The sequence below is a fragment of the Somniosus microcephalus genome, chromosome 32 (assembly GCF_052327205.1).
Source record: "Somniosus microcephalus isolate GS21.2 chromosome 32, FLI_Smic_1.0, whole genome shotgun sequence".
NCBI classification, from domain to species: domain Eukaryota; kingdom Metazoa; phylum Chordata; class Chondrichthyes; order Squaliformes; family Somniosidae; genus Somniosus; species Somniosus microcephalus.
In genome coordinates, this window is record NC_141018.1 from 17,624,896 (window position 1) to 17,637,875 (window position 12,980).

A 12,980-nucleotide genomic window follows, 5' to 3' on the forward strand; every position below is an offset into this window, starting at 1 on the left:
TCCAGAGATAAGAACATAAGAAATAGGAGCAGGAGGAGGCCATTCGGCCCTTCGAGCCTGCTCCGCCAGTCAATGAGATCATGGCTGATCTTCTACCTCAACTCCATTCACCGGCCTTATCGCCATATCCCTTGATGCCCTTACTAGTCAGAAATCTATCGACTTTTATTTTGAATATACCCAATGACTGAGCCTCCACCACCCTCTGGGGTAGAGAATTCCAAAGATTCACCACCCTCTGTGTGAAGAAATTTCTCCTCAGCTCAGTCCTGAATGGCTGGCCCTTTTATATGGTAATGGAGCAAGGACGGTAAGAGAAGCCATTGCAGGGCTCTGTCAGCCTAGATTTTGTGCTCTCTTTGGGACGATGAACCCACGACCCTCTGACCCCCCGAGGCGAGTGTGCTGCTACTGAGCCACGGTTGACTGTGTCTGTGCCTGTTTTGTGTTGGCCTCTAATTTTGTGTATGTTTGCAGTGCTGAAGACAGGTGGCAGCAGTGAGCTGCACATCTCCAGACCCAATACAATACAATACAAATCGCTTTATTGGCATGATAAGGTACATCTTATGTTGCCAAAGCATCAAAATACATTTATGGTTGAACACATAAACGCGGTTCCATTCATACAGTGTATAAACAGGTATATCCCTGAGTTTATAAATATATTTTCGCCTTGTTTATATATATTCTTGTCTTAGTTTACTGGTTGTCCCTCTGTTCATGGCAAGCTGTAACATAGTGTGCCGCCAGTGTTACACAGCTTCTCTCCTCCCCCAGTAGGAATGGGAGTTTTTGGTTGTCAGTCAGATTTCTGAATTCAGGGCATATTTGTGAGAATTTTTGATAGAAATTCTCTCTGATGCCCTGATATTTTCCACAGGCTGTGAGGAAGTGCATCTCTGTCTCAACTACTCCCTGACTGCAGTGAGAGCATATCCTGTCTTCTCTTGGCAGCCTGGTCTGCCTGTGTCTGCCTTTTTCGATCGCTAGGCTATGTTCGCTAAGTCTGTACCTTGTCAAGGTTCTTCTCAGTTTGTTATCCTTTACCATGGTCAGGTAATCAGCTATGTTGTATTGTCTGTTTAGGGCCAAGTAGCAATTGAGTTTGCTTTGGGTTTTTGTTGTTTCTGCCCAATATGACAGATATTTTTCCTTTTGCTTAGCGACGATTGTGTTGGGTCGAATTCTTTGTGTTACCCTGTCACTGTCCTGGGGCTGGTTATTGTTAGTATTGTTAGTAGTTACTTTATTGAGTCCCAGGACTAGTTGACTGAGGGTATTCTTCTTTATGGTCAGCTCTTGGCATTTCAGGGCGTCGTAGTGATAGCATTGGGGGTTGCTCATTTGTAGGTGATTCCAAAATTTGGTGGCTCTTTTTTGGATAGTGATTATTAATGGGTATTGGCCTAGTTCCGCCCTGCATGCGTTGTTTACTGTTTTCCTTTGAGTCCGGAGGATACTTTTACAGAATTCCGCATGTAGGATCTCAATTGGGTGTTTGTCCCATTTTGCAAAATCTTGTTGTGTTAGTGGTCCCCAGACCTCACTGCCATAGAGTGCAATTGGTTCAATTACTGATTTGAAAATTTTGAGCCAAATGCTAATTGGGATTTCTATTTGGATTGATTTTTTGATGGCATAGAAAGCCCTTCTTGCTTTCTCTTTCAGTTCATTCACAGCCAGTTTGAAGTTTCCCGTAGAACTGATTTTTAAGCCCAAGTATATGTAGTGAGTGGTTTGTTCAATTTTGGTTGTTCCTACTGTGAAACACAGTAGGTTGTTCCTACTGTGAAAACCCATTACCCAGTCCTGGGGACCTGAACTCTTGTAAACCTGACTGTCGACAAATTTCCCCTTAGCACGGTCTCCCATAGACACAAACCTGCAGATCACACCTGTCATGTTTATACCCATGTAACAAAGCATATGACATTGACTATTCTTTTGAATGGCTTCAGGGCTGCTTAACATGTTTTATCAATCAGATCATAAGTTTTCCTATTAGTGAGTCACTGAAGGTCGCAAACTACGGGAAGCTCAATTCTTCATTCAGTTTCTTCCGCTTTCTTTACCTCTTCACGTGTCGCACTATTCCCTGACTCCAGGCTTTAGACAGTCCCTATTCTGGAACCAGCTGCTAGCAGATCCTCCACCAAAGGAATTCCTTGTTGTTCAACTCCCGTCGCTGTAACACGATCTGTAACACCTCCCACTCTGCTGAGATGATACGTAGGCTGGAATGTGTTACAAGGTAGGCCACATGTCGAGGTGTTCAGACAATGTGACAAACCGAGAGCCAAGCCAGGTTCGACAGGCGAGAAGACGGTGTTTAACCCACTGTGCCATCCCCCCCCGCCCCCCCGGGATAATAAGCTTTGACCTCCAACTGCTTTTGAGTGTTCACCAGAATCGTAGAAAGTTGTAGCACAGAATCAGGCCATTCAGCCCATCATATCTGTGCTGGGGTTTTTCGTCAGGAGCCACTCTCTTGCTCACTTCTCACTCCTTTTCAATATCACACCTACTCTAATCCCACTCCCCCTCACTCCCCGCACCCTTTAATATCCCACCCAGTCTAATCCCACTCTCCCCCTCACTCCCCGCACCCTTTAATATCCCACCCAGTCTAATCCCACTCTCCCCCCCTCACTCCCCGCACCCTTTAATATCCCACCCAGTCTAATCCCACTCTCCCCCTCACTCCCCGCACCCTTTAATATCCAACCCAGTCTAATCCCACTCTCTCCCCCTCACTCCCCGTACCCTCTAATATCCCACCCAGTCTAATCCCACTCTCCCCCCTCACTCCACGCACCCTTTAATATCCCACCCAGTCTAATCCCACTCTCCCCCCTCACTCCCCGCACCCTTTAATATCCCACCCAGTCTAATCCCACTCTCCCCCTCACTCCCCGCACCCTTTAATATCCAACCCAGTCTAATCCCATCTCCCCACACCCTTTAATATCCCACCCAGTCTAATCGCACTCTCCCCTCACTCCCCACACCCTTTAATATCCCACCCAGTCTAATCCCACTCTCCCCCTTACTCCCCATACCCTTTACTATCCCACCCAGTCTAATCCCACTCTCCTGCTCACTCCCCATACCCTCTAATATCCCACCCAGTCTAATCCCACTCTCCCCCTCACTCCCCGCCCCTTTAATATCCCACCCAGCCTAATCCCACTCTCTCCCCCTCACTCCCCGTACCCTCTAATATCCCACCCAGCCTAATCCCACTCTCTCCCCCTCACTCCCCGTACCCTCGAATATCCCACCCAGCCTAATCCCACTCTCTCCCCCTCACTCCCCGTACCCTCGAATATCCCACCCAGCCTAATCCCACTCTCTCCCCCTCACTCCCCGTACCCTCTAATATCCCACCCAGCCTAATCCCACTCTCTCCCCCTCACTCCCCGCACCCTCTAATATCCCACCCAGTCTAATCCCACTCTCTCCCCGTCACTCCCCGCACCCTTTAATATCCCACCCAGCCTAATCCCACTCTCTCCCCCTCACTCCCCGTACCCTCTAATATCCCACCCAGCCTAATCCCACTCTCTCCCCCTCACTCCCCGCACCCTTTAATATCCCACCCAGCCTAATCCCACTCTCTCCCCCTCACTCCCCGTACCCTCTAATATCCCACCCAGTCTAATCCCACTCTCTCCCCCTCACTCCCCGTACCCTCTAATATCCCACCCAGTCTAATCCCACTCTCCCCTCACTCCCCGTACCCTCTAATATCCCACCCAGTCTAATCCCATCTCCCCCTCACTCCCCGCCCCCTTTAATATCCCACCCAGTCTAATCCCACTCTCCCCCTCACTCCCCGCCCCCTTTAATATCCCACCCAGCCTAATCCCTCTCTCCCCCTCACTCCCCGCACCCTCTAATATCCCACCCAGCCTAATCCCACTCTCCCCCTCACTCCCCGCCCCCTTTAATATCCCACCCAGCCTAATCCCACTCTCCCCCTCACTCCCCGCACCCTTTAATATCCAACCCAGCCTAATCCCACTCTCTCCCCCTCACTCCCCGTACCCTCTAATATCCCACCCAGTCTAATCGCACTCTCCCCTCACTCCCCGTACCCTCTAATATCCCACCCAGTCTAATCCCATCTCCCCCTCACTCCCCGCCCCCTTTAATATCCCACCCAGTCTAATCCCACTCTCCCCCTCACTCCCCGCCCCCTTTAATATCCCACCCAGCCTAATCCCTCTCTCCCCCTCACTCCCCGCACCCTCTAATATCCCACCCAGCCTAATCCCACTCTCCCCCTCACTCCCCGCACCCTTTAATATCCAACCCAGCCTAATCCCATCTCCCCACACCCTTTAATATCCCACCCAGTCTAATCGCACTCTCCCCTCACTCCCCACACCCTTTAATATCCAACCCAGTCTAATCCCATCTCCCCCTCACTCCCCGCCCCCTTTAATATCCCACCCAGTCTAATCCCACTCTCCCCCTCACTCCCCGCCCCCTTTAATATCCCACCCAGCCTAATCCCTCTCTCCCCCTCACTCCCCGCACCCTCTAATATCCCACCCAGCCTAATCCCACTCTCCCCCTCACTCCCCGCCCCCTTTAATATCCCACCCAGCCTAATCCCACTCTCCCCCTCACTCCCCGCACCCTCTAATATCCCACCCAGCCTGATCCCACTCTGATGCTCACTATCCATATGCCTTATTATTCCTCCCTTTCCTCTTTTTCAAGTAACAAATCCAGCTCTCTTTTTAAAAGAAGCTATGGATTCTGCTTCAACTTGAGTGTGTGGCCCAGGATTCCACATTCTAACCACCCTCTGTGTAAAGACATTTCGTGTAAATTCTCATCCTTGTTTTCAAATCCCTCCATGGCCTCGCCCCTCCCTATCTCTGTAATCTCCTCCAGCCCCACAACCCCCCCGAGATATCCGTGCTCCTCTAATTCTGCCCTCTTGAGAATCCCTGATTATAATCGCTCAACCATTGGTGGCCGTGCCTTCAGCTGCCTGGGGCCCTGAGCTCTGGAATTCCCTCCCTAAACCTCTCCGCCTCTCTCTCCTCCTTTAAGACGCTCCTTAAAACCTACCTCTTTGACCAAGCTTTTGGTCACCTGCCCTAATTTATCCTTATGTGGCTCGGTGTCAAATTTTTTTGTCTTAAAATACTCCTGTGCAGCGCCTTGGGATGTTTTACTATGTTAAAGGCGCTATATAAATACAAGTTGTTTGTTATTGAATTCTTTTGTGATCATGCTGAACTTATGCCCTCTCCTGATAGAATTACTGAGCGTAGGAAACAATCTATTGACCTGATCATAACCCTTCATAATCTGAAAGACCTTCTATCAGGCCACCTCTTAACCTTCTGCACTCCAGTCAAAAAAGCCTTAACTTCCAAATTCTCTCTCCATAAGTGTAACGTCCTGGTGAATCTGCTGTGTACCTTTTATTGCATTGCTTTTATATTCTTACAAAACCACACAGTATCCCATGTGGTCTAACTAAGATCTTGTACGAGGTCAGCATTGCCGCCTTGATGTTGTACTCTACCCTTCTAGACTCTGCTTGACCTTTGATGGCCTTCTCTACTGGTGCTGCCACCTTTTAATTCAATTCAATTTTATTTGCCATATGTAACCAGTACAAGTACAATTACAATGGAATGCTTACTCCCCGTTGGGACGCGTCAGCTATACATACAGCGCCGCGTTCAGAGAGTCAATACAATGGCTTCCCGTGGCAGTGGGTGCACGATGTCCCTCAGCCGCTCCGTCCTCCTCGTCACTGCGGCCTCCTCCTCACTGTTGCCGGCTCCACGTGTGGTGGCCTGCTTCTCCCGCTCACGATCCGACCTTTGGCCACCATGCCCGGCTCCCCTCCTCCCAGTCAGACTGCGAGCTTCCCGCCATGGAGCTGCCGGCCGACGTGCTGCAGCGGGTCGTCGTGGCTGCTGCTGCTGCTCGTTGCGCTGCGCCGCCTCCGCCCGACTCGCCGAACACATTGTCGGGATGTGAATGCTCCGGTCGCCGCGGCCTCCTCCTCACCGTCGCCGGCTCCACGGTCCGACGGCCCGGGGCCCGCTTCTCCCTCTCACGGTTCGGCCTCTGGCCGCCATGCTCGGCTCCCCTCCTCGTTTTAATGATCTGTGTCTTGCAGGCCGAGGCCGCCTCTGCTGTTCCGCCTTGTCTAAAGTCTTCCATTTGGTGTGTAAGGTCCTTTCCTTATTCTTCATTCCACTACATTCGAGCTGGTCTCCGTAAAAGTGACCATGACGCTGTCAGCTTGTCGTGGATACCCAACCGGTTCACTAATGTCCTTTTTTTTAGGGATCCTTACCCGGTCTGGGCCTATAGGTGACTCCAGTCACCACACCAACGTGGTTGACTCTTAACTGCCCTTTGGTGTGGTCGATGAGACTGCTACAGCGAATCAAGAAGGTGACCCATCACCCCCCTTCTCAGGGCAACTAGGGATGGGCAATAAATGCCGGCCTTGCCAGCAACGCCCACATCCCAAGGGGAATTGTTATTTTTTTTAAAGACTGCACCTGTCACCAATCTACCCATCCTGCTCCGCTCTCTGTGTCCTCCTGCAGTCTTTCACAATCTCTGTTACAATTTGCCAGTCCTCTGTCTGTTTGGCGTCCTCAGCAAATCTCCATGTTGTTCCCTCCATTCCAAGTGCAGATAATTTCCCTACTCCACCTCCCCTTTCCATTCCTGTTACCCCTTGCCCTTTGCTTTACACAGGATCACACAGGATATACGGCACAGAAACAGGCCATTCGGCCCAACCAGTCCATGCCGGCGTTCGTGCTCCACTCGAGCCTCCTCCCGTCTTTCCTCAAGGGTTATGGGGAGCGGGCAGGGAAGTGGAGTTGAGGCCAAGATCAGATCAGCCATGATCTTATTGAATGGCGGAGCAGGCTCGAGGGGCCGAATGATCTATTCCTGCTCCTACGTCTTACAAATCTATCAGCGTAACCCTCTATTCCCTTCTCCCTCATATGCTTGTCCAGCCTCCCCAGTTAAATGCATCGATACTGTTCGCTTCAACCACTCCCTGTGGTAGCGAGTTCCACATTCTCACCACTCTCTGGGTAAAGAAGTTTCTTCTGAATTCCCTATTGGATTTCTTGGTGACTATCTTATATTGATGGCCTCTAGTTTTGCTCTTCCCCACAAGTGGAAACATTCTCTCTGTATCCACTCGATCCAAACCTTTCATAATTTTAAAGACCTCTATTAGGTCACCCCTCAGCCTTTTGTCAAGAGTAAAGAGACCCAGCCTGTTCATCCTTTCCTGATATGTATAGCCTCGCATTTCTGGTATCATCCTTGTAAATCTTCTCTGCACCCTCTCCAGTGCCTCTATATCCTTTTTATAAAATGGCGACCAGAACTGTGCACAGTGCTCCAAGTGTGGTCTAACCAAGGTTCGATACAGGTTTAGCATAACTTCCCTACTTTTCAATTCTATCCCTCTAGAAATAAACCCTAGTGCTTGGTTTGCTTTTTTTATGGGAGAGATGGGGAGGGGGGGGGGCAGAGATGGGGGGAGAGATGGTGGGGGAGGGAGGGGGGGAGAGGGAGGGGGGTAAAGATGGGAGGGGGGAGAGATGAGGGGGGGAGGGAGGGAGAGGGAGGGGGGTAAAGATGGGAGGGGGGGAGAGATGAGGGGGGGAGAGATGGGAGGGGGGAGAGATGAGGGGGGGAGAGATGGGAGGGGGGAGAGATGGCGGGGAGGGAGGGGGCGTGAGATGGGGGAGAGATGGTGGGGGGGAGAGGGAGGAGGGTAGAGATGGGAGGGGGGGAGAGATGAGGGGGGGAGAGATGGGAGAGATGGCGGGGAGGGAGGGGGGGAGAGATTGGAGGGGGGGGAGAGATGGAGGGGGGGAGAGATGGGGGGTGTGAGCCAGGGGATGGACGGACGATCAGAGCCACTCGCACTGAGCTTGGAGGGCGGCAGCTCTGTCTCCAACTGATGATTGAACAGTAACTTTCATCAGAGAGCCAGCCTGCACTGAATGAAAACCGTGAGCCGGGGCGGGGGGAAATGGCTCTGAGCAGCCATGGCTTTAATCTGTCTGGCCGGTCCTGTGGAGGAGACTGAACCCCCCCCGGTGTGTGTGTGTGTGGGGAGGGGTGTCCGGTTTCTCCAGGCAGGTTGTGGTGTAATGTTTCCCCTGACTCGGACTGGCTGGGCTGTCATGTGATGCGAAGGAGCTCCGTGGGTGGGAGGCTGCCTCTCGCACTGCGACTGCTGACTCACACGTCAGTGGGAAGAACTGGCGAGGGGAGGGGAGGGGGGAGCCTGTAAACGTGGCTGAGAGAGTGGAAGCAGACAGACAGAGGCAGTGAGTGAGAAGCAGCTCTGGGGGAGAGAGAGGGGTGGAGAGAGAGAGAGACACACACACACACACACACACACAGACTGGGAGAGACAGAGAGAGAGACAGAGACGCACACACCTACAGACACAGAGACATACAGAGCGAAAGACAAAGGCACACCGAGACAGAGACACACACGCACAGACAGAAACACACACAGAGAGAGACAGAGAAGAAGACAAAGGCACACACACACAGAGACAGACACACCAAGAGACAGACAGACACACACACACACACACACACACACACACACACACACACAGACAGGCACAAAGAGAGAGACAGACAGAGAGACAGACGAAGACAAGGAGACGCACGCACAGAAAGAGAGAGACAGATATACCGAGAAAGACAGAGAGAGCTGTGCGAGTCACAGAGGGATTTGGGAGCTGGACGAGCATCCATCACTCCAGAAGCTGCTCCAAGTGGAATTCCTTCACTCGGTGCTGGGCGAGCAGCCCGTTTGCCTTGGCCAGCGAGCAGGATGAAACCGATGCAGAGGTTTCTGCAGCTGCCGGTGACGGCGGCGAACCTGATCAAGCCACTGTGCCAGGAGGAAGCCAAGAGCCCGGTGCTGAACTCGGAGGCGGGGGGCCAGCAGACCTGGTACAACGCGGTGCAGCCCGACGAGCTGAAGCTGCTCAAAGCCTCGCCGGAGCCCGAGCGCCAAGGGGACGAGCCGGCCGACCCGGGCCAGGCACACTCCATCCGGTAGGAGACGCGCGGCAGGCGGATCCTGCGGGGGCGATGGTCACGTAGCAAAGACCCCCACCCCTCGGGTATTTACAGACTGGGGTCACAAGGCAGCAAAGGGAGAAGGAACTTGCATTTCTATAGCGCCTTTCATCATCTCGGGACGTCCCAAAGCGCTTTCCAGCCAATGAAGTACTTATTTAATTTTTGACGTGTGGTCACTTGTTGTAATGTAGGAAACGCGACAACCGATTTGTGCACAGCAAGATCCCGACGAACCGCAATGTGGGAATGACCGGATCGTGTCTTTTTTTTTAGTGATGTTGGTTGAGGGATAAATGTTGGCCCCAGGCCCAACGTTCCGCCTGTGTGCCTCTATGCGCCCCCCCCCCTGTCCCGCGCAGCCCGGGACCGGCTTTTTCAATGTCGATTTTGTGAAGGGGGCCACTCGGCCCCTTAAAGCAGCCGCGCCCCCCCGCAACAAAATAAATAAGAGGGAACATTGGCCAGGACACCGGGGATAACTCTCCAGCACTTCTTCGAGCTAGTGCAGCGGGGATCTTTCACATCTACCCGGGAGGGCAGACGGAGCCTCGGTTTAACGTCTCATCTGAAAGACGGCACCTCCGACAGTGCGGCGCTGGAGTGTCAGCCTAGATTTTTGTGCTCAAGTCTCTGGAGTGGGACTTGAACCCCACAACCTTCTGACTCAGAGGGAGAGTGCTGCCCACTGAGCCACTGGCTGACACTCCGTTATTGGCGGGGCGGGGGGGGGGGGGCGGGTCAGGTTTTCGGCGTGACTTGAACCTGCGCGACCTACCGTGCGCCTGAAACTGCCTGCGTTGCTCTTGGTGACGGCTGCAGATTTGAGTGCTGGTTTCATTCAAGTTTTTTGTGGCAAGCCATTTGTTTTGATGGCGCTGGCTGTATGTTGGCAGCTTGTTGCAAAACTGCCGACTCTGGTAGCCCAGTCACGCGAGACGAATTGAAGAGATGCCGAGTTTTATATCATCGGGTGTTACGGGGGAATGGCAAACCGTAGCTGTGAGGCTCGGAGTAAGTTACAACACCGAAACAATTGAAAGACTTGCATTTATATAGCGCCTTTCACGACCATCGGACGTCTCAAAGCGCTTTACAGCCAATGAAGTGTGGTCACTGTTGTAATGTGGGAAACGCGGCAGCCAATTTGCGCACAGCAAGCTCCCACAAACAGCAATGTGATAATGACCAGATAATCTGTTTTTTGTGACGTTGATTGAGGGATAAATATAGGCCAGGACACCGGGGATAACTCCCCCTGTTCTTCTTCGAAATAGTGCCGTGAGATCTTTTATGTCCACCTGAGAGAGCATTTATACAGGAACAGGAGAGGGCCATTCAGCCCCTCGAACCTGTTCCGTCGTTCTATTGGATCACAGCTGATCTGTACCTCCTCTTTCAAGTCCTCGGGCAGTACGTTATATTCAATGAATTTTTGAACTGTGGTCCCTGTTGTGATGTAGGCAAACACAATTTGTGCACAGTGAGGTCCAGTAGACATCAGTGAAATAAATGACCAGATAATCTCTCTTGGTGATGTTAGCTGAGGGATAAGTATTGGCCAGGACACCGGGGAGAACTCCCCCGCTCTTCCTCGAATAACATTGTGTGAATTCAACTGCTTCGAATAGTGCCGTGGGATCTTTTATGTCTTGTCTTGTACAAAATATAAAATCTGCTTCATATAAAATAAAACAGATAAAATTCTTACAGGGCTAGACAGGGTAGATGCAGGGAGGATGTTTCCCCTGGCTGGGGAGTCTAGAACCAGGGGGCATAGTCTCAGAATAAAGGGTCGGCCATTCAAGACTGAGATGAGGAGAAATTTCTTCACTCAGAGAGTGGTGAATCTTTGGAATTCTCTACCCCAGAGGGCTGTGGAGGCTCGGTCATTGAGTATATTCAAGACAGAGATCGATAGATTTTTGGATATTAAGGGAATCTAGGGATATGGGGATAGTGCAGGAAAGTGATGATGAGGTAGAAGATCAGCCATGATCTTATTGAATGGCGGAGCAGGCTCGAAGGGCCAAATGGCCGACTCCTGCTCCTATTTCTTACGAATAGACAGACGGGACCTCAACCAAGCGACGCCACTTCTAACAGTGCAGCGGAGGCCCCCTCTGTACAGGGTCAGCCTAGATTTTGTGCTCAGGTCTTTGGAGTGGGGCTCGAACCCATGACTGACTGACTCTGAGACGAGAGAGCTACCAAACGTGACACTGACGCTCAATGAGGGATATTCCCAGCGAGATCCTGACTCTTGTTAAACCGTACGGACATTTTCTTTTAAAGAGAAACGGCGAGCAGAGGAAATCTTGACGAGGGCCACTCACCCGAGGAATTCTTGCCTGGCAGTGTCTCTGCCCCACACTGTAGGATCACCCCTTTTAAAGACATACGGTGCAGGGGCAAATGATTCAGTGACGCACTTCAAGCGTATGTTGGCCTTCGTAGCGAGAGGGTTCGAGTACAGGAGCAAGGATGTCTTGCTGCAGTTGTACAGGGCCTTGGTGAGACCACACCTTGAGTATTGTGTGCAGTTTTGGTCGCCTTATCTGAGGAAGGATGTTCTTGCCATGGAAGGAGAGCAGCGGAGATTCACCAGGCTGATACCTGGGATGGCAGGAATGACGTATGAGGAGAGATTGGGTCGATTGGGCTTGTACTCGTTGGAGTTTAGAAGAATGAGAGGGGATCTCATTGAAACTTATAAAATTCTAACAGGACTAGACAGACTAGATGCAGGAAGGATGTTCCCGATGTCAGGGGAGTCCAGAACCAGGGGTCACAGTCTAAGGATAAGGGGTAAGCCATTTAGGACTGAGATGAGGAGGAATTTCTTCACCCAGAGAGTGGTGAACCTGTGGAATTCTCTGCCACACAGGGCAGTTGAGGCCAATTCATTAAATATATTCAAGAAGGAGTTAGATATATTTCTTGAGGCTAAAGGGATCAAGGGATATGGGGAGAAAGCAGGGACCGGGTACTGAATTTGGATGATCAGCCATTATCTCATTAAATGGCGGAGCAGGCTCGAGGGGTCGAGTGGCCTACTCCTGCTCCTATCTTCTATGTTTCTATGATTCCCCCCAGAAAACCCAGGCCTGTGCCATCGTGCTTGGACAATCAAAGCAACCTTTAGCCAAGGCACCTCCATTATCAGAGCCAGTATAACCTTGGCCTCCATTCTCTCCCAGCAACTCTTCCATCCTCAGCTGCGTTGACCGCACTGAGCTTTACGTAGGCCCCAGTCACCGTAACTATCCCAGGGTTCAGTCACGGTCGTGCTCACCTTGCTGATCACTTCCGCCGGCGAGCAGTCACTCCCGCACCGCACAGTTAATTGGTCACCGAGAGGACGAGGGCGGCAATTAAACTGGAATGTTCTGCAAGTCTGTTGTATTTCTCAGAACAGCCATTAACATTCCCCAGAGCTGTAACAAGCAGCACCTAATGCAATTTGTTATGCCACTTTGCATAGACATAGCGCGTAGGACACGGTTTATTATCGCACTTCCTGTATTAAGATGTTAATGCATTGGTCATCATGGGATCAGTGAGATGGTTAACGCTGCCTTTCAGCCCTGGTGAAGAAAGACTTGTATTTCTATAGCGCCTTTCCCCACCTCCGGACATCCCAAAGCGCGACACAGCTGTATTGTTGGAAACACGGCAGCCAATTTGCGCACAGCAAGCACCCACAAACGGATCATGACCAGATAATCTGTTTTTAGTCATTTTGATTGAGGGATAAATATTGGCCCAGGACACTGGGGATAACTCCCCCTGCTCTTCTTCGAAATAGTGCCATGGGATTTTTTTTACATTCACTTGAGAGGGCAGATG

The 12,980-nt window shown here is 51.4% G+C and overlaps 1 protein-coding gene across 7 annotated transcripts in view; it reads left to right on the forward strand.

Moving 5' to 3' along the window:
• Window positions 1-12,980, forward strand: part of ap3b2 (adaptor related protein complex 3 subunit beta 2) — a 202,580-nt gene that overhangs the window by 49,590 nt on the left and 140,010 nt on the right. For 3 of the 7 annotated variants that reach the window (XM_085972166.1, XM_085972165.1, XM_085972167.1), the window contains exon 1: window positions 8,294-9,107. The exons of 3 other annotated variants lie outside the window; for them this stretch is intronic. In XM_085972166.1, coding sequence (XP_085828292.1) covers window positions 8,881-9,107 — 227 coding nt within the window. In that variant the 5' untranslated portion in view covers window positions 8,294-8,880. Of the gene's footprint in view, window positions 1-8,292; window positions 9,108-12,980 lie in introns of those variants that run through there. One more of the 7 variants, XM_085972171.1, reaches the window with a different exon arrangement.